The 25,578-nt window shown below is 35.4% G+C and overlaps 1 protein-coding gene across 1 annotated transcript; it reads left to right on the forward strand.

The window, feature by feature from the left end:
• Positions 1–204: 204 nt before the first annotated feature.
• LOC131840683 (galectin-7-like) lies at positions 205–23,654 on the forward strand. Its single transcript, XM_059188864.1, has 8 exons — positions 205–439; positions 8,024–8,112; positions 9,609–9,816; positions 12,071–12,214; positions 13,270–13,345; positions 22,049–22,065; positions 22,646–22,801; positions 23,384–23,654. Exons 1-8 carry the CDS (start codon positions 413–415, stop codon positions 23,441–23,443), a joined length of 777 nt encoding a protein of 258 aa, XP_059044847.1. The 5' UTR covers positions 205–412; the 3' UTR covers positions 23,444–23,654.
• Positions 23,655–25,578: the final 1,924 nt, after the last annotated feature.

Consider the following 25,578-nt stretch of genomic DNA (forward strand, 5'->3'; position numbering starts at 1 on the left):
GCTTAAACCTAGTTCTCCTGGGTTTGATGCCCTTCTATTTTCACTCCTTTAGGAAGTGCGAATAAGAGTTTTTCCCGTAAAGGAAAGGAAAGGCAAAGGGTTTCAAATAATATCTGCCATTCTCTTCGGTTTACAGCTACTCTGCTATATTGGTTTACTGTCAGTGTCATTATCATTCGTATATCAGTAATGTCATTGGTTTGTCATATGACGTACCGGATGACGCATAACGATTCGTAATTTATATTTTCTTATTTAATTTCCTGATTTTCAAACATTCGTTTCTCGTTTGTAAATCGTTGAACCGCATTTACAATAGTTTTAAATCTAAGTATAACTATTTAAAATCGTTGTACAGACATTATTTTGTATATTTGAAGTTTTATTTGGTGGAAACTTCTAGAAAACTACAATGACTGCACCGCCGATCTACAATCCTGTGAGTTCTATAATAATCGTTATATTTACATAGGAACACTAACGTCGTCAGCGACTATGTTTAACTGATTATTCATGAAGTGTACTTAACAGACTTTGACTTTTAAAGTCAGGAGAATAGGACATAATTTGTAAATCATTGTTGATATGAATATTACTCAATATTTGTTTTTAATCATGAAGTCAGGTCAAGCTGACCTGACTTCATGATTAAAAACATGGTGAATTTACCGGGAATTAATTAAATGATGAATTCCTGGTGAATCTGTCACGATGGGCTAACTGGCCTGACTTAGTACTCATCGTATCATCCTCCACTAGTACCAGTGTATACTGTCAGTGCAGGCGGGTACACCATTCCATTATCATCCATTAAAAATAAATACTTCACTCTCCCTAGTTATATGCTTTAGCAGTAACATATGCTGGTGATCATGCTATTCTCCCAAATTTGAATTTAAATGAATCTGTATTATAGTAAACATGTACAACATTTATTTCAAAAGAATACAAGCTGAGTTTCTTGTCAGTTCTCATCTCGAAATCGCTGCAAACTGACGGTAGATTTGACATATCATAAATCTGTACATGAATAAAGATATTTTGTAATCTTAAATATATCTGTATTAGCAAAGTCAAGGTTATTTTGAACAATAATATGTTGCTTATCTAATTCTAAGAGTCTGTATTAGAGAAATTAGTACATTTGTAAAGGTAAAGACACTTCAAGGCTGCCGATTCCTTAATAGGCAGTTGTAAATGTATCCTATAAACATAATACATACAGTTTTACTTTGTTATCATGTAGGTGATATTGATATAATAATAGTAATAATAGTAACATTGTACAATTCACACAGATCCATCTAATTTCAAGCTAATTGTTTATTTATATATCTATACATATAAATAAAATTGGAGTGTCTTATATATATCTATGCATAATGAAAACTTTTTTCTTTGGGTTACAATGAAAGTCAAAGGAAAAAGTTTCATCACTCTAACTTTAAAAATGACACCCTTATGAAGCTGAGGGGAAACCAGTATATGTATAATTAAAAAAAATAATTGAAAAGTTAACAAACAGTAATAAAAACTGTTATTATTATATATATCTATAATTATAAATACCATGAATGATATTAAAATTAATAGAAAAAATATAAATTGTCTTTGTGATCACGGTACTGATGGCGGCAATCTGCCACGTAGCGCCGGTATACCACACCCCTCGGCCAGTAATCCTTCATGAAGGTGGGCAGCATGTTGGTGGGGACCCGGGACACAAACGCCTTGAAACTCGCGTTGACTCTACTCCAGCTGCGTCACCCTCATGCGTTTATGATAACCAGATATAAAATAATTAACACAGCGCCATCTACATTGATCTATATACTGAATTGGATGGTAGGGAAAAAATTAGAAATATAATGTAACAATATTACATTCATAAGTGGCTAAAATGTCCTACATGAATAAATTATTTTTCAATTCGAATATAGTCTTTTGTATCTTGGAGTTAAATTTGACATTACCAATGTTGCCAGCATTTTGCGATTCGTAAATAGTGTTGTAACACTATCGGAAATCAATATTATTTTGGGGTCTGTTAATTTGAATTTAGTCCCATAGTAAGCAGAGCTTGTGTTATGGGTACTAGACAACTGATAGAAATACAGAGATTTTATTAATATATTTTTTGTACATACATACATAATATACATAGAAAACACCCTGACCGATACAAACAATCACGAACTCAGATGTAAAGCGATATGACGCTCTCGTTCCAGTAGTATGAAAAACAATACAGTTTGTTTTGTAAATTGAATTTACAGAAAATTCGTATTGGATGAGGAAATATAGTCGAAGTTCTAAATGATTTGTTGATCACTATGACGTCATGTATGACTCGGTATGTCGCGACATCATTGATGACATGATGTAGTATGTGACCAACTTGTGTGTCATGTGACATTGTTTTTTTATTACAATGGTAATACCATCACTCCGCTCGCCATTGACAGGGAATTCATCACTCGCTGGAACCTAAGTGGTCTCTGTTGCGGGTAAATGATGAGACGATGTATATTACAGATGATAATAAACAGACAATATGTACATAGAAATAATGATCTTATATACTAAATAACAATAGGAAAATGTAAGGTGGGGTGACACAGTTTAGACACAGCAGTGCTTAGTACACAATATTGAATTTGTCTTACTAGACATTATTAAATGCAATTATTATTTTGATGTATCTAGGTGACTGTGTCCCATAGTCTCGGACAGTGCGGTTTCAGAGAAGCTTCCTCCCGCGTACACTTAGATTGTGGAATGAACTACCTGCCGAGGTTTTCTCACGAGACTACAGCATGGGGTTTTTCAAGAAGGGTACATTAAGGTTTCTTAAGTCGGCAACGCGCACATGCTACCCCTGGTGTTTTAGGCGTCCATAGGCTACAGTAACCGTAGTATTTAATATAATATAATATAAATATGAAAAAAGATGGCGCTGTGTTAATTGTCCAGGGCTATATATTTATTGTATAGATTTATTTAATATACATAGACAATCATACTCATGAATACATGATTTTTTTTAAATTATACATATGTGGGAAATCCCCGCGTTATGTGGGGGAAAAACGTTATCCGAGGAACATAAAATCGCATTGTATTCAAATTCATATTCAAAATATCTTTATTCATGTAGGTCTATTACAGACTCTTATGATATGTCAAATCTACCGTCAGTCCGGAATGATTTCGAGATGAGAACTGACAAGAAACTCAGCTATTGTAACGCGTTAGAAATATAAATAATCTATATTCAAATAAACTTTAAGCAGTTTTGAATAGTCAATTTTTTTTTATTCTACCGCCCATTCGGCATGCCGATTCATCATAATGAGCAAGAAACTTGTGCTTTATGAGAGTGTCATGTTATTATGGTATTACTTACTGTATTTTTAACCCGGTCCAGCTGACGATTGTTTTAACCAAGTTTTCCGGCTGTTGGGTTTTTTTTGCTGTTTCATACACGCGTGTTTTTTTTCCTTGTGAAGTATTATTGTAGAACTATTACTAAATATATGATAATATCATTATACAAAAGAGAATTTAAACCATTATAATTGTACTAGCTTTTGCCCGCGGCTTCGCTAGCGTTAATTTATCCCCTTAGAGGTGAAATTTATCAAAATCATTTCTTAGGGGATGTCTACGTCATAGTAGATTTATGCATGCAAAGTCTCAGCCCGATCGGTTTAAAATTGACAAAGTTTCATACAAACTTTTATCCCCTATTTTATCCCTTTGGGGGTAGAATGAATCAAAATCCTTTCTTAGCGGATGCCTACGTCATAACATCTACCTGCATGCCAAATTTCAGCCCGATCCGTCCAGTGGTTTGGGCTGTGCGTTGATAGATCACTATGTCAGTCACCTTTGAGTTATATATATTTAGATGCAAGATGTATTAGACAGCGGTGGAGGCAGATCGTGAATTTGTGGGGCCCTGAGCTAAATGTACTTAGGGGCCCTGGGCTAAATCTACTTAGGGGCCCTGGGCTAAATCTACTTAGGGGCCCTGGGCTAAATCTACTTAGGGGCCCTGGGCTAAATCTACTTAGGGGCCCAGGGCTAAATCTACTTAGGGGCCCTGGGCTAAATTTACTTAGGGGCCCTGGGCTAAATCTACTTAGGGGCCCAGGGCTAAATCTACTTAGGGGCCCTGGGCTAAATCTACTTAGGGGCCCTGGGCTAAATCTACTTAGGGGCCCAGGGCTAAATCTACTTAGGGGCCCTGGGCTAAATTTACTTAGGGGCCCAGGGCTAAATCTACTTAGGGGCCCAGGGCTAAATCTACTTAGGGGCCCTGGGCTAAATCTACTTAGGGGCCCTGGGCTAAATCTACTTAGGGGCCCAGGGCTAAATCTACTTAGGGGCCCTGGGCTAAATTTACTTAGGGGCCCAGGGCTAAATCTACTTAGGGGCCCTGGGCTAAATCTACTTAGGGGCCCTGGGCTAAATCTACTTAGGGGCCCTGGGCTAAATCTACTTAGGGGCCCTGGGCTAAATTTACTTAGGGGCCCAGGGCTAAATCTACTTAGGGGCCCTGGGCTAAATCTACTTAGGGGCCCTGGGCTAAATCTAGTTAGGTGGCCCTGGGCTAAATCTACTTAGGGGCCCTGGGCTAAATCTACTTAGGGGCCCTGGGCTAAATCTACTTAGGGGCCCAGGGCTAAATCTACTTAGGGGCCCTGGGCTAAATCTACTTAGGGGCCCTGGGCTAAATCTACTTAGGGGCCCTGGGCTAAATCTACTTAGGGGCCCAGGGCTAAATCTACTTAGGGGCCCTGGGCTAAATTTACTTAGGGGCCCTGGGCTAAATCTACTTAGGGGCCCTGGGCTAAATCTACTTAGGGGCCCAGGGCTAAATCTACTTAGGGGCCCTGGGCTAAATTTACTTAGGGGCCCAGGGCTAAATCTACTTAGGGGCCCTGGGCTAAATCTACTTAGGGGCCCTGGGCTAAATCTACTTAGGGGCCCAGGGCTAAATCTACTTAGGGGCCCTGGGCTAAATTTACTTAGGGGCCCAGGGCTAAATCTACTTAGGGGCCCTGGGCTAAATCTACTTAGGGGCCCAGGGCTAAATCTACTTAGGGGCCCTGGGCTAAATTTACTTAGGGGCCCTGGGCTAAATCTACTTAGGGGCCCAGGGCTAAATCTACTTAGGGGCCCTGGGCTAAATTTACTTAGGGGCCCAGGGCTAAATCTACTTAGGGGCCCTGGGCTAAATCTACTTAGGGGCCCTGGGCTAAATCTACTTAGGGGCCCAGGGCTAAATCTACTTAGGGGCCCTGGGCTAAATTTACTTAGGGGCCCAGGGCTAAATCTACTTAGGGGCCCTGGGCTAAATCTACTTAGGGGCCCTGGGCTAAATCTACTTAGGGGCCCTGGGCTAAATCTACTTAGGGGCCCTGGGCTAAATCTACTTAGGGGCCCTGGGCTAAATCTACTTAGGGGCCCTGGGCTAAATCTACTTAGGGGCCCTGGGCTAAATCTACTTAGGGGCCCAGGGCTAAATCTACTTAGGGGCCCTGGGCTAAATTTACTTAGGGGCCCTGGGCTAAATCTACTTAGGGGCCCTGGGCTAAATCTACTTAGGGGCCCAGGGCTAAATCTACTTAGGGGCCCTGGGCTAAATTTACTTAGGGGCCCAGGGCTAAATCTACTTAGGGGCCCTGGGCTAAATCTACTTAGGGGGGGCCCTGGGCTAAATCTACTTAGGGGCCCTGGGCTAAATTTACTTAGGGGCCCAGGGCTAAATCTACTTAGGGGCCCTGGGCTAAATCTACTTAGGGGCCCTGGGCTAAATCTACTTAGGGGCCCTAGGCTAAATCTACTTAGGGGCCCTGGGCTAAATCTACTTAGGGGCCCTGGGCTAAATCTACTTAGGGGCCCAGGGCTAAATCTACTTAGGGGCCCTGGGCTAAATCTACTTAGGGGCCCTGGGCTAAATCTACTTAGGGGCCCTGGGCTAAATCTACTTAGGGGCCCTGGGCTAAATTTACTTAGGGGCCCAGGGCTAAATCTACTTAGGGGCCCTGGGCTAAATCTACTTAGGGGCCCTGGGCTAAATCTACTTAGGGGCCCTGGGCTAAATCTACTTAGGGGCCCTGGGCTAAATCTACTTAGGGGCCCTGGGCTAAATCTACTTAGGGGCCCAGGGCTAAATCTACTTAGGGGCCCTGGGCTAAATCTACTTAGGGGCCCTGGGCTAAATCTACTTAGGGGCCCTGGGCTAAATCTACTTAGGGGCCCAGGGCTAAATCTACTTAGGGGCCCTGGGCTAAATTTACTTAGGGGCCCTGGGCTAAATCTACTTAGGGGCCCAGGGCTAAATCTACTTAGGGGCCCTGGGCTAAATTTACTTAGGGGCCCAGGGCTAAATCTACTTAGGGGCCCTGGGCTAAATCTACTTAGGGGCCCTGGGCTAAATCTACTTAGGGCCCAGGGCTATCTACTTAGGGGCCCTGGGCTAAATTTACTTAGGGGCCCAGGGCTAAATCTACTTAGGGGCCCTGGGCTAAATCTACTTAGGGGCCCTGGGCTAAATCTACTTAGGGGCCCTGGGCTAAATCTACTTAGGGGCCCTGGGCTAAATCTACTTAGGGGCCCAGGGCTAAATCTACTTAGGGGCCCTGGGCTAAATCTACTTAGGGGCCCTGGGCTAAATTTACTTAGGGGCCCTGGGCTAAATCTACTTAGGGGCCCAGGGCTAAATCTACTTAGGGGCCCTGGGCTAAATTTACTTAGGGGCCCAGGGCTAAATCTACTTAGGGGCCCTGGGCTAAATCTACTTAGGGGCCCTGGGCTAAATCTACTTAGGGGCCCAGGGCTAAATCTACTTAGGGGCCCTGGGCTAAATCTACTTAGGGGCCCAGGGCTAAATCTACTTAGGGGCCCTGGGCTAAATTTACTTAGGGGCCCTGGGCTAAATCTACTTAGGGGCATACCTAATTATATTACTCAACTAAAAAAATAAACCGACCAAAAACAAGCGACCAGAAATTCCCCGTTCCTTTCGATAGACGCGCACTTGCATGAGTTGATTGATCTCAGAGTTGCCAACATTATAATAGATTTTTTAACACTCTAGATATTTTTGTAGATTCTAAATATCGTTTCAGTGGGGACTGGGGGCCCTTTGTATCCTCGGGGCCCTGGGTTGCAGCCCAAAAAGCCCTTAGATAGATCCGCCCCTGGTATTAGAGGCGAAGGAAACTGGTGAAAAAAAACGTCTTTGTATCTTACTAGCTACTCGCCCCGGCTTCGCCCGAGTGTACATGTATTATACATATAAACCTTCCTCTTGAATCACTCTATCTATTAAAATAAAACCGCTTCAAAAGTCGTTGCGTAGTTTTAAAGATTTAAGCATACATAGGGACAGATAGATAGATGCATTGCATTTGCTTTTATTTTTTATTTTTATTATATTTTATCTATACATATAAATAAAACTGGAGTGTCTGTTTGTAATATTGAAGTAACCGTTTTTACTACATGCATATGAATATAAATACGGTACATACACCAAAATATACTTTTTTACAATTTTTGTCTGTCTGTCTGTTTGTTCCGGCTAATCTCGGAAATGGCTGTACCCATTTTGATGGGACTTTTTTGACAGGTAGGTGATGTAATAAGGAATAACTTGGGCTACTTTTATTTTAGTAAAGTTAAATTCCACGCGGACGAAGTCGCGGGAACAGCTAGTTGAGTATATTTGAATGAAGTTTTTTTTTTGTGGTTATTAATGGTATGGCTCACTCGCCTGCGCTAACGGTTTACGCTGGCGGGGCACCAGTGGAGGATGATAAGATGAGCATGAGGTCAGGTCAGTTAGCACATCGTGACACATTCACCAAAAATTTACCACGATGGTTTACAGGGGGAACCGCGTGGAGGTCAACCTGACATGGTACATTGCTAGCAATGGGAGTTACTAGTTCCCATTACCAACAATCCCCTTTCCCCCTCTAATGAGGATTATTTCTGTTTTCGATTTCAGATCATACCCTGCGTACACCCGATCCCTGGGGGCATTTTTCCCGGTCGCATGCTCCGGTTCCAGGGCAACACACCCCCTGGTGCTCAAAGGTAAATATAACTGTTGGAAACTGTCATATATACCTTTTATATACTGCCTACTAACAAGCAATTTTAACAAATATATTTTATTAGAATAGAATAGAAAATCATTTACTCAAATAAACTTACATTGAAGCACTTTTGAATAGTCATTACATTTTTTAATCTACCACTCGTTCGGAAAGCTGTCTCATCACAAGAAGAACGAGCAAGAAACTTGCGTGTTGCTCTTTTAAATAATTTTATTATTACTTTACATTTTTAAGTTTAAGTGTGTGAATACAAACCACCAATTAGCACTAATTCAATTAAATACTCAAATAGAAAAAATATTGTATATATAACCAACTGGTTAAACAATTAATAAGAGGAAATCAGTCATAGTGATTAGAGCAGACCAGTCCCTGCAAGCAGTCCTACCTATTGTCATTACAACAAAATACAGTAAGGTTTATTGATTGAGAGCGTATGGACCCTGATAAGTCAGTCATGGTCCATGACTGATTTTCCAGATGTATGATTCTTAGTGTCTATATACGACAAGTATCTGCAGATTCTGCCAAAACTGAAGAGGAAACGCCGCTTCACATCCTATGTGGTTGTAGCCCACTCATGCATAAAAGAAATATCTCCTTTGGAAAGTTTACACTCTTTCCCGAGGAGATAAAAACGATCGCTCCTAAGTATATCCTTCAATTCTTGTCCCTGACGGGTCTAGGTAGCGAACTATGAAAAGGGCGAGCACAATAGATCTACGTAGGTCGCAGTGCTACAGGTGCTACACACCTGACAATAGCCCAAACAATCCCATAAAAAAAAAAATAGTGTCTATATTTTTATAAATATTGTATTGTTTTTATATAACATAAGTCAATTATGTACAAAAATATTCTTCAACTACAACGGTTCTGTTTTACTTTTTGCTCGTCATCTTGGTCTCCATCCTTCACAATAACTTTTTCGGTATGTTTATTTTATAAGAATGTTATGGATATGAAATTTCGGATACAGATAGGTTTCGGATATAGGAATTATTATTATACCGGATACGGATACGGATACCGATATGAAATTATTTCGGTTTATCCGTTCGTTTCGGATAATTTCGGTTACGGATATTAATTTTTTAAGGAATTTCAAAAGTAAAATACAAATAGCTAATAAAATGGTTACATATGGTGTCTCAATTAGGCTCCGCCCCTATCCGATATTATCCGAAACTTTTATTTCGGATTCGGTTACGGAGGTCCTTAACATCCCTGATATTTTATATGTAATATTATAAAAATCCTTTTTTTATTAATATATATATGTATATGTATGTACTAAAAAGTGTATGTACAGTTATCAACAATCTTTCTCATGAATACATATGTTTGCACCGTGCGAGGAATCGAACCCGCGACATACGGAAGTAAAGCGGTGAACCACTAGACCACCGGGTCTATTTTATTATTAAGTTAGCTTTTATTTACGATTTAAAAGGTTCGTCTGAAAATTTTCAGGTTCGCCATAAATCTGCAGTGTGGCCCCAACACTGACCCTCGCGATGACATCGCCATCCACCTCAACTTCCGGTTTGTGGAGATGTGCGTGGTGAGGAACCACCTCACGGCCATGGACTGGGGGGTGGAGGAGTTGGGCGGCGGGCTGCCGGTCGCCAGGGGTGACCAGTTCGAGGTTCTGTTGCTGTGCGAGCCGCAGTCGTTCAAGGTGAGACTTGTGTAATACTAGTTACTAGATGACACGGCAAACGTATTGCCATATAAATTAAAATCGCTATTAAAAATAGGGGTTGGTGGTAGAAGGGTGAAAATTTGAGGTTGATGGATTTTTAATGCCACATTGTAAAAAAAAATTACCACAAAAAAATGTCTAAAAAATAAATGTTAGGGGTGGACAACCCTTATCACTTAGAGGTAGGAAAAATAGGTAGTAGCCGATTATAATAAAAACTACTATATAAAATTTCATAAAAATCAAGAAATTTGTATATAAAATTGAACTGGATCAAAAAAATATTTTTATTGTATAAAATAATAATAGAAAAGTATTATTTGATTAATTAATATAAATAACATTTTTTTTTGGGAAAATTAAATATATCCACAGATAACGAAAGCTATAGAATCTGAAAAAGCAGATCGCAGATAGATAAGGAAAAAAGAAAAAAAATATGATCCGAATTTATTTTTATATAAAATAATAAATTTAATTTTACATTAATTATTGTAAATCATCAATTACTGTAGGTATATAATAAAAATTCTAATCAATTTTAAAATTTCCTATAAACTTATATGGATTAATATAATTTAAAAAAAAAGGCATTATTTTTTTTCATTAATCACATGCCTATCTTCTGTCATATTAATAGAATAGCCCAATAACAGTACAGACGGCAATCTGTACATTTTCATTATATGTATTTTCTTCTTTATATATATATACATATATAATTATTTGTAAGCATGTATACAAATAACCTTAATTTCTTTTTAATAAGTGAACATCGTCACGATTGAAATCGCGACGCGCCACTAAGCAAAAATACTCTCAAAAACTACTGAACCGATTTAACTCGACGACATTCCCGTGCAGTACATACTACGCCGCGCAAAACGAAACCATAGCGCCGTCTACTTTTAACACAGCGCCATCTAGTGACAGATGTTAGAAACTAAATCGTAACTAACTGTAGAACGAGAAGGTTGTTGATTCTCGTTCTATTATTATCATCTTATTTGTGACTGTGCTTATAGTGTAACAATAAAAAAAAAAGTTGGCGGGAAAATTATTAAAAAAAAAGAGATAAAGTGAAAATCTGTACTAATATTAGAAAGTAATGTTTGTGAATTATATATTTGAGGTTATTTTCGTTAATACTGATCCGATTTTGAAAATTCTTTTACTGTTGTATAGTACATTAATTGTGGAACACTATTGACTGTATATCATCACGCTACGACTAATACGAGGTGAGCTGTAATAATATATTTAGCCAAAACGGAGAAAATGTATTGTCGACGTTTGTTGATCAATATACAATAGTATGAGAAATTCAAGATTTATTTCCGCCATTTTAGATTCTGCTTTTTTTTAGTGAAAATGGTTTAGTTTTAATAATAACAATAATATTTTTAGTATTATAAACGCGAAAGTTTGTAAGTATGGATGTTTGTTACTCTTTCACGCAAAAACTATTGAACTGATTTTGTTGAAACTTTACAGTAATATATATATATATATAACTTATGCATCAGAATAACATATAAGACTATATTTTTTATAGAAATTTAACATATTTATTACTACCTGTGAAATATATATATTTGAAAAGAATCCGAGCTGAGTTTCTTGTCAGTTCTTCTCATCTCGAAATCATTCCGAACTGACGGTATATTTGACATATCATAAGAGTCTGTAATAGACCTACATGAATAAAGATATTTTGAATTTTAATGCTATCAATTTCCCATTTGGTATATAATATTTTTAGTTTAATTATTTTAATTACTAATAATAATATAAATTACTACTATAAAATAAAAGAATATTTCGAAAGTAGCCTAAGTTACTCCTTATTACATCACCTACCTGTCAATAAATAAAGTCCCGTCAAAATCGGTCCAGCCATTTCTGAGATTAACCGGAACAAACAGACAGACAGACAAAAATTGTAAAAAAAAATATTTTGATGTATGTACCGTATTTATATTCATATGCATGTAGCAAAAACCGGTTATTTCAATATTACAAACAGACACTCCAATTTTATTTATATGTATAGATACTTAATATAATAAATTTAGTTTTACATTAATTAACATTATTTAATTTATTAATGTAAAAAATAAATTATTTTATAATAAAATAACGCCTGGGCTGCTAATATATTATGATTGAATGAATGAATGAAAGTTTCTGTTACCATTCTGTTTATAAAATGTTGCTGTTACCATTTCAGATCGCTATAAACGGCGTCCACTTCACGGAGTTCATGCACCGCGTGCCGTTCTCCAGGATCTCCCACCTGACGGTGGATGGTGACGTGTCCGTACAGTTCATAGGCTTCGAGGGTGCGCAGCCAGCACCACAGCAGATGTACATGGTACGTAATATGTTTTAGTGGATGTACCCATATTTTTTTGGGGCTTTGGGCTCGTCAGATGCTAAGACCTGTAACACTGCGACCTATATAGATCTATAAAACAGCGCTGCAGTGATAGACTACGGCACCTGAGTGTAGTTTCAGCTCATAGCGCAATATTAGTTAAATTAATAATAATCTCAGGACACTTCACACAGCGCCATCTAGACCTAAGTTAAGCTAGCTAAAGCTTGTGTTATGGGTACTAGACAACTGATACAAATACATAGATATATTTTTCGTAAATACATATTATACATAGAAAACACGCAGTCCGATACAAACAGTCATAGTCATGAATATAAATGTTTGTACCGTGCCAGTAATCGAACCCGCGACCATAAGAAGTAAGGCGGTATGTTAAACCGCTAGACCACCGGGGCCGTCATTAATGTTATAATACAGAATGTTTGAATATATAAATTGAGAAGCAACGGTGAGAATATTTGCCTCTTTGAATTTTTCTCTTAATGAGTCACGACTCTTCATACAGTAGATCGCTCGAACGGCACGTTTTTGTAATATGAATATATTTTTAATATCTGCCGCTTTTCTCTATAATAATATAAATATATATAACTCAAAGGTGACTGACATAGTGATCTATCAACGCACAGCCCAAACCACTGGACGGATCGGGCTGAAATTTGGCATGCAGGTAGATGTTATGACGTAGACATCCGCTAAGAAAGGATTTTGATAAATTCCACCCCTAAGGGGATAAATTAACACGAGCGAAACCGCGGGCAAAAGCTAGTTAGTGTATATACACCTTAAATATCACACACCATCTACAAACACCTTGATAATTCGATAGTTTATATTAAATCGTAGTGATTCAATTATTATTAACGTAATTATGTGCAAGCAGCGTTTCTCAGACACGAACGGGCGTGAACTGAACTCGCCATCTTTTTTCCGTGCAGCGGCGCGGGTGTACTCGGCTCCTTTTTTAATATCTGCCGCTTTTCCCTATAATAATATTCCATGATGGTGATAATGATAATGTTTCGCAGGCGGACCCTCCCGCGTACGGGTCGTACGGCGCTCCACCGCCGGCGTACGGAGCCCCAGGCTACGGAGCACCGCAAGGTATGTATTTATTTATCTATTTATTTCGGATTACATCCGTATTATGTTAGTAAAAACTTAGAAACTATGGCATTACATAGTATAAAACAAAGTCGCGGTCGCTGTCTGTCCCTATGTATGCTTAAATCTTTAAAACTACGCAACGGATTTTGAAGCGTTTTTTTTAATAGATAGAGTGATTCTAGAGGAAGGTTGATATGTATTATACATGTACACCCGGGCGAAGCCGGGGCGAGTTAGACGGAGAAAAATTATAAAAAATGTTATTTTGGTGTAGGTATCGTATATATATTCATATGCATGTAGTAAAAAACGGTTATTTGAATATTACAAGCAGACACTCCAATTTTATTTATATGTATAAATATATTTAATTTGCATGTAATTGGTATATAAAACAATTTATTTTTACTGCCTTTTGTCTAATTTATATCAGTTTAATAAGTGGTTTCATCGTTAGGTTAAATAAGTTGCGTAATGGAAAAAGTAATCGTAAATGTGCATAGATGGCGCTAGTGTATTGTAACGTAAAAGAAAAATCTAATTCAAATTCAAAAATCATCTATTCATGTAGGACATTTTAGCCGCTTATGAACGTCAAGTTTTTTACATTATAACTTTAATTTTTTCCCTACCGTCCAGTTCAGTATATAGATCCAATTGAGAAGAACTGGCAAGAAACTCAATTGAATATTTTTTTTAAAGCCAGTTTCTTTACAATTTATCTTATATATAAAATTCTCGTGTCACAGTTTTCGTTCTCATACTCCTCCGAAAGGGCTTGACCGATTCTGAAGAAATTTTGTGAGCGTATTGAGTAGGTCTGAGAGTCGGCCAACATCTAATTTTCATCCCCCTCCCTAAATGTTAGGGGTAGTCAACCTCTAAATTTTTTTCTTATTTTAAGGCAAAACAACGTTTGCCGGGACATCTAGTATAATATATATATATATATATATATACATGAATAGAGATAATTAATTCTTTAGTTTCAGTTTTATTTTATCTTTTCTTACATTTATAATTTGACCTCCTGTGACCCACACACCACTTCCAGTGTCACGCTGTTTTGGGTTGCTGGAAGAGATCTCTTTTAGAGATAAGTCCTCTTTGCAAACAAAATTTGTAACACATATTCAATCAATGTATTGCGCAGTAAAGTATATATAAAGAAAGGGTAATGCGCAGCGACTCAGACAAAACTTGCAGGCAGTTCTAGTCTCACTGACTTTAAAACTCCTTATTTGTTGACGTTATAATACAGTGGCGCCATCTTCACAATTCATATAGCTTTAGATGCCTTAAACTAGTTAAGGTTGATGGGGTAGGATCTCAATGCTTTTTTTTTTTAAATGTTATTGTTTTGTAAAAGTAACTGTTTATTTGTTGACGTCATAACACAGTGGCGCCATCTTCACAGTAGGTACTTATAGCTTTAGATGCCCTAAATAGTAGTTACGGCAAAAGGTAAACTCTCAAATGCTTTTTTTTTATGATATTCTTTTGAATAAGTAACTTTATTTATTTCTATATGCAATTTTCAATTTACACGAACGTTTACTAACGATATGTTTAAGTTTTATAACCGAGGTTCAGTTTTTGTAGTCTTTTTTTATATGTACTTCAGTCTCACCTATTTCAGCTTCCAAGCAGCTTGCTTTGTAACCTGTTTGGTTGTAGGGTGCAGATTAGGCAGGGAAATTACAGGATAAGAGGCGTGACAGCTTAGTACTCTGGAATGGGTACGCGTGAGTGGTATCACGAGTGACACATGATAACTTAATAACTGTGGTGCAGTTATGTATGTAAGCGACGGTCACCACTTACCATCAAGTGGCCGTTAGTTTGTTTTTAATTCCAATTGATTAAAAAAAATAATATGATTTTTTAATCGAAATAAAAGTGGATTGTTCTCGTTTTTTTATTAAATCACTAAAAATAACCCGGAGTGTTATGTATTATGACCGGAAGGTAAGTTTTGTATATATTAACCATGCTTGCGCTTTTTTTAATATGCAATAACACACGCTTGTATCTGGTGATCGGTTATTTCATAGCAATCATAGAGTATATGTATTTACAACTAGCTATTCCCGCGACTTCATCCTCGTGGATTTTAACTTTATTTTTCTAAAATAAAATTAGTCTAAGTTACTCCTTATTACATCAGCTACCTGTCATTACAAGTCCCGTCAAAATCGGTCCAGCCATTTCAGATATTAGCCGGAACAAACAGATCGACAGACAGACAAAAATTATAAAAAATGTTATTTTGGTGTATGTACCGTATTTACATTAATATTCATGTAGTAAAAAACGGTTATTTCAATATTCCATAAGACACTCTAATTTTATTTATATGTATAGATATCTCTATTAGCCTATATATTGTATATTGGCATTTATTGGATACAAAAGACTATATTCAAATTGAAAAATAATTTATTCATTTAAGTCGCTTATGGACGTCAAATGTTTTATATTATATATTTTTTCCTACCGACCAGTTCAGTATAGATCCAATTGAGAAGAACTGGCAAGAAACTCAATTGAATTACTTTTTTTTAAAAGCCAGTTTATTTACAATGTATATTTATATAGGTGTCTGTCTAACATTAAATGAAAATCCCGTACATGAACAACTATTGCCATGCACGCTCGTCATTCAAGTAATCGTTTAGCGAGTGATAGGGTTTGCTCAGTAAATATGATTTATATATTACAGATACAAAGTCTATAGACTATAGAGACAAAATTACATCCGTACAAGTATACCGTCCTAAAATATATTAGTATCACAGTTTAGCACGAGAATTATTTGTTTTTAGATACACGAGGCTGCTCATAACTTTACCCAGATACCATGGGTTGTGTTTGAAATGGGACCTAGAGGTTGCTTGTAACGTATAAATTCTATACATTATTTAAATTGTTAACCGGGTCTTAACACGAATAATTTTATGGCAAATAAAGGTATTTACCTCTCTCGATGTTTCGACTAGTTTGCTCTAGCCGTGCTCACGAGTTGACTGGAGTAACAGCGAGAGAGTCGAGAGACGTAATTTTATGGCAAATAAAGGTATTTACCTCTCGACGTTTCGACTAGGTTGCACTAGCCGTGCTCACGAGCTGACTGGAGTAACAGCGAGAGAGTCGAGAGAGGTAATTTTATGGTAAATAAAGGTATTTACCTCTCGACGTTTCGACTAGGTTGCACTAGCCGTGCTCACGAGCTGACTGGAGTAACAGCGACAGAGTCGAGAGAGGTAAATTTTATTTGCCGTAAAATTATTCGTGTTAAGACCCGGTTAATAATTTAAATAATGTATATTAAACACGAAAGTTTAAAATTATAAACACACATCGTGGTGAATTCACAACGATGTGCTAATTGACTTGCTCCTTGTAATGTGGACTGATGATCTTATTGCTAGCAGTGTACCATGTCAGGTTGACCTCCACGCAGTTCCCCCTGGATACCATCGTGATAAAATCCTGGTGAATTTGTCACGATGACCTAACTGACTTGACTTCATGCTCATCCTATCATCCTCCACTGGTGCCCCGCCAGCGTAAACCGTTAGCACAGGCGGGTGCACCATTCTATTATCAACCATCGACTTAAAATTGTAATCTTGGTTCTACATCCACGCTATTTATGTTCTTCCTTAACTTGTGTGCTGTTTTTATTTCTTATGGCAACACTGTAATTGTTATTTTTTGTACGTTTTTACGCAGGCTTCTACTGAGGTGTACCGTAGTGAATGCTGAGCCAGCTGTAATGACAGTAGGTGATTATGTTCTTTTTTATTTTTTTTTTCTGGTTAAAGGCAAAGGAAATTACTTTAGTTATGATATATTTTTTTTCATGTTTAAGTATTCGATAATAGCTACATTTTTATTTATTTATGGAAATAAAAATGTAATAGTACAATAAAAATAATATTAGGAGGTGGTAGCAGTTTAGTGGTTGACCACACAGACTTTAGACCAAATAGTTGCGAGTTCGAATCTTAGCGACATAAAAAACTTTTTTATCACTTTATATTTCTAATTGATTCTCTGGTGATAAGAACACTAATAACAAACCAGAAGGTTAACGGCGATAGACTCGTCAATAAATTGTTGAATTCAAATATACTTAACGAAATGTAGGCAAGTATAACGATTTTCCTGTATATTTTTTTATTTAAATACTTTTCGACCTGTGAGCTTTATTAATATTTTTCTATTTTAAAAGAAAAAAAGGAAGCGCTACCTTCCTTTTTATTTTACTAGATTTCATATTTTTTACACGTGAGTCTGTTATTGGATACCTCTTTAGTTACGTAAATGTAACAGTCTAAATTATTTTCAGGTGCCTTCTAAAATTGGAATCGAACGGCCGAAGATTTTGTTTCCTGTATTATTGTTGTTAGAACATACCACAGACTATAGTGTATACAGAGTGTAAATTTCTCAGCCAGTGCCCACGGTAGAAAGATATAATTGTACATTGAAAACCACGTACGTAAGTTTATAGTAATGTTATTGAAACCTACAAGAGCTAATTCCTTCCTAAAAGGCCGGCAACACTTGCAGTTCCGCTGATGTTGGTGCTCATGGGCGGCGGTAATCACTTACCATCAGGTGAGCCGCAAGCTCGTTTGTCATCTACACAACAAATAAATGCTACATACAAACTTACAGTTAATATTATACAAAAATAATTATTTTAATTTGCTTTTATTGTTCTTTTCGTAACTCTGTAATAAATCCAGAAACTTGATAAAGGAACATCTAAGTTACATCTTGTAAGAGCGAGCCAGTGCTCAAGTTTACACTCTGTATATTATATAGTATACTCTGTGGTAGTAGTGAGCGAGTGTTTGCACATTTTGTTATTCTAGCGTATTTGTGAAGGTTTTTTAATCTGTAGAACTATTATTGTTCACTTATTATTGTGTATTAAGATTTTTTTGTAGTCTGTCAAACAGATTAGTTTTAAAATATATGCATGACTCGATTTGTCACTCAATCAGTTGTCTCAATCAACAAACTAGTTGACCAACTAGTTTGTTATTGAGATGATAAGTTGAATTTGAACTCTATTTGATATTAAAATAAGGTCCAATATTGGAGTAGAAGTTGGGAACGTCCTCCATCGCCTCGTGTGTGGATTTGTCGAACTATTTTAATGCGAACTGTTTTACAGTTCCGAAGTATGGGTAAGCAAAAATAAATAAATAAAAAGTGATATGATTCTCTGATTTTCTTAGTTTTACATATTCTAAGAGTTGCTAACTACCATGTTTTCCCAGGGCATGTATTCAATTGTGAATTCGTGTTTATATATTCCGTTTTTAATACTAAAGGTTAATTTTTGACAGTTAACTGAAATTCTAAGAACATGACACATAAATAATAATAACTACTCATGAATACAATAGTATAGAATCGAACCCGCGACCATCGGAAGTAAGGCGGTATGTTCAAGCGGCGTTCTAGGTTTTTACTATATATTAATTTAAGTATGGCAACTCTTTTTTATATTTGGAGTTGGCAACCCTAACATATGGCCTATGCTGTTGGCCGCAGCTGGCCTTTACAGCTTCAGCCAATTCTAGAGATTGACTCTACAAATCAGCACGTTAAGTAGTATATAGTACTATTGTAGTCAAGAGCAAGAGGTAAGCTCATTTGAAGTTGGGTCATAGTTTTCAACAAAGTTTGTTTAGAAGAGGATGTTGGATGTCAAAGTTGTCAGTTAACTCTATCAATTAGTTATCAAATGGAGTCATGCGTATAAGTATATGCGTTAAGTATAATGAAACCTTAATTATAAACACAAATAAAATGTACGTTTTTTTTCTAGTGTATTTTTTTGTCATATTGTTATTATGTCTCGCTTCTACACACTAAACACAAAATAAAACTTTTTAAAAGAACCTCCTTAGTCACATAATGTTAAATCTTTAAAAAAAATATTGTTCTTTTTTTGAAGTATAGATTTGACAAGTTGTTCAGACTACATGAAATCGCGAAGTATCGTTTCCCGCGTATTTTTATTTTTAATCTGTATAAAGTACAGATTTGACATATATTTTATTTAGATTTTTTTTGTATTATACCTAATTTTTTTGCTTACTTTATTGAATGCCAACATCTGTGTGTTCAACATCTATATTTTTATACATTAAAAAATAAAGTATAATGTAACCTATATTCTTCACTTATTGAACTAAAATATTACTAATATTATAACAGACTATTTTCTAAGTCTTGAATATTTTAGTTTTTTTTTATAATTAATTAAAATTGAAATAATTCCTCGCATGGTAGCTCTGATGCTCTAATCAATGCAGTCTTTGGTTGGCTGTATTAATTATAATTTATATTATAGAAAAGTTACAGAATAGTTATCTTTTAGGTTAATAAAGTATGACACCTGACAGCACAGAGTAATGTCTATATTTTTTCTTTATAACCATAGATGGTGCTGGCAGTGTTTCCAAAAGTATTTCTATTTTATATTATTTGCCTAAATAAGGCAATATAATATTTTAATTATAATAAAATATGGCTTCCAAAGTTAATACTAGCCAAGCTTGTCCTAAATAATCAATGTGAATGAGCACACTAAAGAATATACTTACTATTTTTTTACATGTACGAAATTATGAGTAGATTTCACTGTTGTATATTGTCTAAAACACGCTTGATTCGTATAGAAATAAAATTATTTATAGTTTTAAAAAGTTTTTAATTTATACTAAAAGTGTAGTAAATAATTTCTATTCCTTTCATTTGATCAAGTTAATTGTCGATTGGCCAAGTAATTATGTTGGTCAAGTCTAAATTCTAAATAGAATTTATAATTATCTATATCGTATTCTATTTGTTTTCAGTCAAGTTTATTGTCGATTGGCCAAGTAATAATTTTAGTCAAGCGTTTAATTCGAAATTAAAATATGTATCATTATGTATTCATGTAATTGTTTTTTAGTCAAGTTAATTATTATTATGGCCAAGCGTAAATTCATAATTAAAAGGCCTAATTTTGCTTTCAGTCCTTTACAAGTCGAAATTTTAAAATTAAATTATTTTATCACACTACATTGAAGTAATTAACGCAAAACTAATATAAATTTGTTATTTGAATTATAAAAAATATAATTTAAAGTTGTTATATTATTTGTATTTGGTCAAGTTAATTTAAAATTGGCTTTTAATCAAAATAATTTCGTTCTGTCAAGTTGATTAACAAATATTCTTGGCTGATGTTGTTTAATTGTATTTTTAAGTAAAACCTTGTATTGCATTTTGTATTTGTATTTGTTGTCGTAAAAGCAATTTAATATATAATTGTTTGAAATCGATATGTTTAATAAAAAAACTGTGTAATGTTTGATTTGGTTTTTATTTTATAACTAGTATCTTGTCCCGGTTTCGCCTGAGTGTTTTTTAGGGGTGAAAATGGAATGTTGCAATCGCCTGCGCTAAGGGTGCAGATAAAATGAGTTTGAAGTCAGCTCAGTTGGCACATCGTGAATTCACCAGGGGTTGTTAGGGAATGTTGTTCTAATAGGACATATTCCTAAATACCTAGCAATGGGGTGTAAAAACTTGGCTTTTTAACTATAGCTATATATAGATAGGTATATTGTACATAATTTAGGCTTTAGTTAGAATGAAAAACAAGATTACAGTAAGCACTAACTGTGGCCTATATACATGAACCGTTTTTCATCAACAAGAACATTCTAAAGGTCTAAGATATCACGCCTCTTATGCTGTAATTTCACTGCCTAATCTGCACCCTACAACCAAACAGCTTACAAAGCAAGCTGCTTGGCGGCTCAAGTAGGTGAGACTGAGGTACACACGCGGACGAGTTTTTACAGTCCACCTCTAGCAGTTGTTTTACTATTCGAACTTTTTTTCCGGACTATTCTAATGCTGTTGGCTGCAGCTGGCCTTTACAGCTTCACCAGACGATAGGAGACGAATGCAGATGGCACTCCAAACCAAAGGAAGGACTTATGGAGCGGCTGAAGGCCAACTCCCGTCTGACGGATACGACTGTCTGAGGGTACCGCTAGAGGTTCGAACCTCGGCTCAGGCCGTCGTAATTTCGATCCCCTTTGGAATTGGACGGAGAACCGAGGGGTCCTTCAAATACTTATATTTGATTTATTTTTATTTTTAAGTGATGGAAGCACTAGCCATGTTGAATTCAAATATAATGCCTACACAATGATATAACGAATAGCTAGTTAAATTATTTATTCAGCAATCACAAACAGAGCATACATGAGGTACAGAAAAAATAAGTATACAAAGAAAAGAAATGAGGTTATTTCTCTTTTTTTTTAGTTCTACATTGTATTTTTTTTTTGTTTTATGTACCGCAAAGGTGAATAAGCAACATACTCTACATAAATCTGACGCGATGATATTCTGTTGGATCATATACATAAAAAATATATGTGAATGTAATTCCAAATCATGATAGAATAAAAACAATAATATATAAATAAATTATGCCCTTTAGTATTCACTTCCATGGATAATAGTTAAGATTCTCTCACGGGAAAATTGTTAAAAATAAAATTTTATTTTTAACATCATATTAAACAAAAAAATTTTTTTTTATTTAAATTTTTTCCGGTGATAGAAACTTATATATTGGCCTATTGTCATGTTATTGTTTTTTTGTTCCAGCCTACACTGCAGGAGCGGTAAGTGTTTGATATTATTATAATTAAAATTTATACGTGCATTTCTTTAATTACCTACTCTAATAAATTAACATTTATTAAAATACCTACCTCTGCTCAATGACATTCGTTGTCAGTGTAAGTAGATTAAATTTTTTTTGGGTACATGTGCGGAGTCCTTTTGCCTCTCCCTGAGTTAGAAAAAACCGAAAAAATAATAAGAACATTTTTTCTTTTTTAAATGGTTTGGTATGTTCGTGTACTTACCAAAGTCAGATGTAATATAATAATAAAGTACAGGGTTTATAGGAAATACTCATTTAATAAACATTTACTCTATTCTAACAGCAACGATATGTATTTACATTATCCTTCATCCCTTTATCGGAAAATGGAAAAGCGCAACCCATACAACCACATTTGCAATTAATTTTAGTAGCATAAACAAAAACAATTTTTTTTTAATTAATATCTGTAACGTAACATGTTTCTATACATCTATAGGACTCCGTGTAGGTGTATGGGATTTTCCATTTCAGTTACATTAAAAAAAAAGTTTTTTTTTTAATAAATGTAAATAACAAGGTATGTTACTATACAGCCATATGACACAAATGCAACGTATGTGACGCAACAAAGGAGAGGTCTCAGCACGGGCGCCGCTGTCGGGCTTGGTGTGGGGGCGTTGGCGGCCGGCGGTCTTGCTGGGTACGCACTCGGCGGCGGGTTCAGCAGTGACAGCCCGCCAAGAGAGGAGGTATGCATCAAATATCATTGCGTTAGAGCCACGGCAACTTATTCGATTTTTTTTTACAATAATGCAATTATATATGCTGTTGGTCACTACGTTCTACTTAATTGAATTTAAAAATGAATATTTATTTTAGTAATCATTGTACGAGCTCATTTGAAAATAATAAGAGCTGAGTTTCTTGTCAGTTGTTCATAGCCCGAAAGCACTCCGAACTAACAGTAGATTTGACATACCATAAGAGTCTGTAATAGACCTACATGAATAAAAATATTTTGATACAATTTGATAGTTTAAAAAATGTGTTTATATGTACATGCATATATTTATATCAGTCGTCTAGTACCCATAACACGGGCTCTACTTGCCTTGGAACTAGATGGCGCTGTGTGAATTGTCCTGAGATATTATTATCATTAGTCACTTTTTCCCTGAACTGCTGAATGGATCTTAATGAAATTTGTATATTAAGATAAAATGTATCACATGTCAAATTATTAATGTAAAAAAAGAAGTCTCGAAAAGCAGACAAAGTCGCGAGAAACATCTAGCTAGTTTATAAAATGAAAATTTCAATTTTTATTTCAGGTCAACGTAGTTGAATTCTCAGAGAGCGCAGACTTTGGCGGTGATGACTGGATGGACTGAAACAGAAGACGCTACCTTCATCACCATATTGTACTCATCATTGTCGCCAAGGACATGTACTTTGTATTCATCAATAATAGCCAAGCTTGCTTTATTCAGAACAAAATACCATTTCTATGTATGTACAAGTAAGTTATCACATATTTTTTAGAAGCTCTAGACTTGTTTTTAAATAAATTAACTCCACATGTTCAGTCTCGCCTCACTTATAATAAAACTGTGTAAGCACTTCTTTTTAAGAACGATTACAGTTAGTTGGATGGATTGTTCGATTTGTTTCTTATAACGACAGTGCTATTTTAAAGTTAACCACATAAAATTTGAAATTGGCGCCATTCATTTGCCACCATTTTTAGTTTATAGTATTTATGGCCTTGGATATAAATTGTATTTAGCCACTTCTAAAGTTGCCATTTTAAAATAAGTACAAATTATTAATATAAAGAGAACGGTATTGGTAAATAACAATAATATTCGTTGTAAAATATAAAGTATGGCTCATAAAGAATATTCAAATAATATAACTTTAGCTTTAAATTTGCTTTTTTTATTGTCTTTGGCGGTCATTAAATGCGGCGGAAAATAAATCAATATAAATCCTCATAAAAAATCGAACAATATTATGTGCTTAATAATCATATTTAACATCTGGGCGTAAGAATAACATTTCGGTTTACTAGTGGTATACTTAACCAGTATTATAAATAATTTCATCTGATGCTCTGTACTCTATGGTTTTTAATAATATTTGGCCATAAAAATCCTTTTAGACGTTTGTTTGTTACTCTTGATATTTGAACACTAACTAAACGTTGTTTGACATATATAAAGATATGTATAAAAGACAAACTAATGACGTAACGGTGTGTAAAAACTAATAATTATGTAGATTAATAATATCAGTATTCATAATTTAAATATACGCGTGCTACTCATATCGACACTGAACATTTTTTTTATTTTCGAATGATTTTGAAATAGCTATTCCCAAATTATATTACGTACATTGTAATCTAACATTATAATAATTATGTAAAACCAACATTAAAAAGTTAAAATAAAAAAAAAAATGTAGTTTATTCTAGGCAGCTATTCAGAAACTCGTGGTCGTCGTGGTATAAAATATTGTGCAAATTATGGCTACATTATTCTATTTTCTGTATTATTTTTTTTTAATTTAAGAAGAATTGGAAAACTAATTTAATTATACTTATAATGCTTGAAGGAAGAATTCATGTGGTATTATAAATAGGTCTGGTTGCTATTGTGTTTAATCAAGTAGGTCTAAATTGATGGTTTGGGTTAAAACTTCGATCAAATTTAGATAACTGCGAATTGGCCGTTTGGTAAAGTACATATTCTACGTAATACCACGGTTTTCTGTTTAACATATTGTAATAACTTTATTATATTAATTAAGACCTGGTATTACAAATTGTGCCTTAGTTATACTGGGCTAATAAACATCTATAATTCACAAATAGATTACTTAGAATAATATATTATATAGAAAATTACAATATTAAAAAATAAAAAAAGGTAGCTACAATCATATTTAACTTTTTTTTAATATTATTTGGTTTGTGGATGGAAGAGCAAACATTGTTACGTTATATTATACACCAAAGCCCAGTGATATTAATAAAATTTAATAAATTTCTCCGTGCAAAGGTTATGAGAGTCGAAATCTAACTAAATCAGTAACCCCGGGCAACGAACATCCCCATTATAACCCATCTAAACATACTTGAATACATTTTTGTAACATAGAAACCATATTAGATCAATATGAACAGACTACTACAAAAAACGCAGAGGGCGTTGTGTCATATTAAGATTAAAAGAGAATGTCGTATGATTAAGCTTGACGACCTGGATGGTAAGTTATAACAGTCATGCCATTTAATATTATTACTATCAACTGGGTTTTGGTTGCTATAACTATTGGTTTATTTTTTTTAAACTTTAACGCTCTGAGTTCCCGTCCTCGATGTTCGATACGGGTGACGAAACGAAATTATTCATTATAATTGAGAATTAATTAAAAATATTTTAACAGCTTAGGATATATTCATGGATCTACAATAACTTACATTACCCGAACCCTTTATAATGTAATATAGGCAAATAAGTAT

This window comes from Achroia grisella, unplaced genomic scaffold (genome assembly GCF_030625045.1).
Source record: "Achroia grisella isolate CSIRO2021 unplaced genomic scaffold, CSIRO_AGI_Agris_v1 utg149, whole genome shotgun sequence".
In the NCBI taxonomy this organism is placed as follows: domain Eukaryota; kingdom Metazoa; phylum Arthropoda; class Insecta; order Lepidoptera; family Pyralidae; genus Achroia; species Achroia grisella.

Coding starts and splice junctions, on each gene's coding strand:
- LOC131840683 (XM_059188864.1), top strand. CDS start 413: ATGACTGCACCGCCGATCTACAATCCT. Junction 440..8,023: donor CACCGCCGATCTACAATCCT/GTGAGTTCTATA, acceptor TTTCGATTTCAG/ATCATACCCTGCGTACACCC. Junction 12,215..13,269: donor CACCACAGCAGATGTACATG/GTACGTAATATG, acceptor AATGTTTCGCAG/GCGGACCCTCCCGCGTACGG.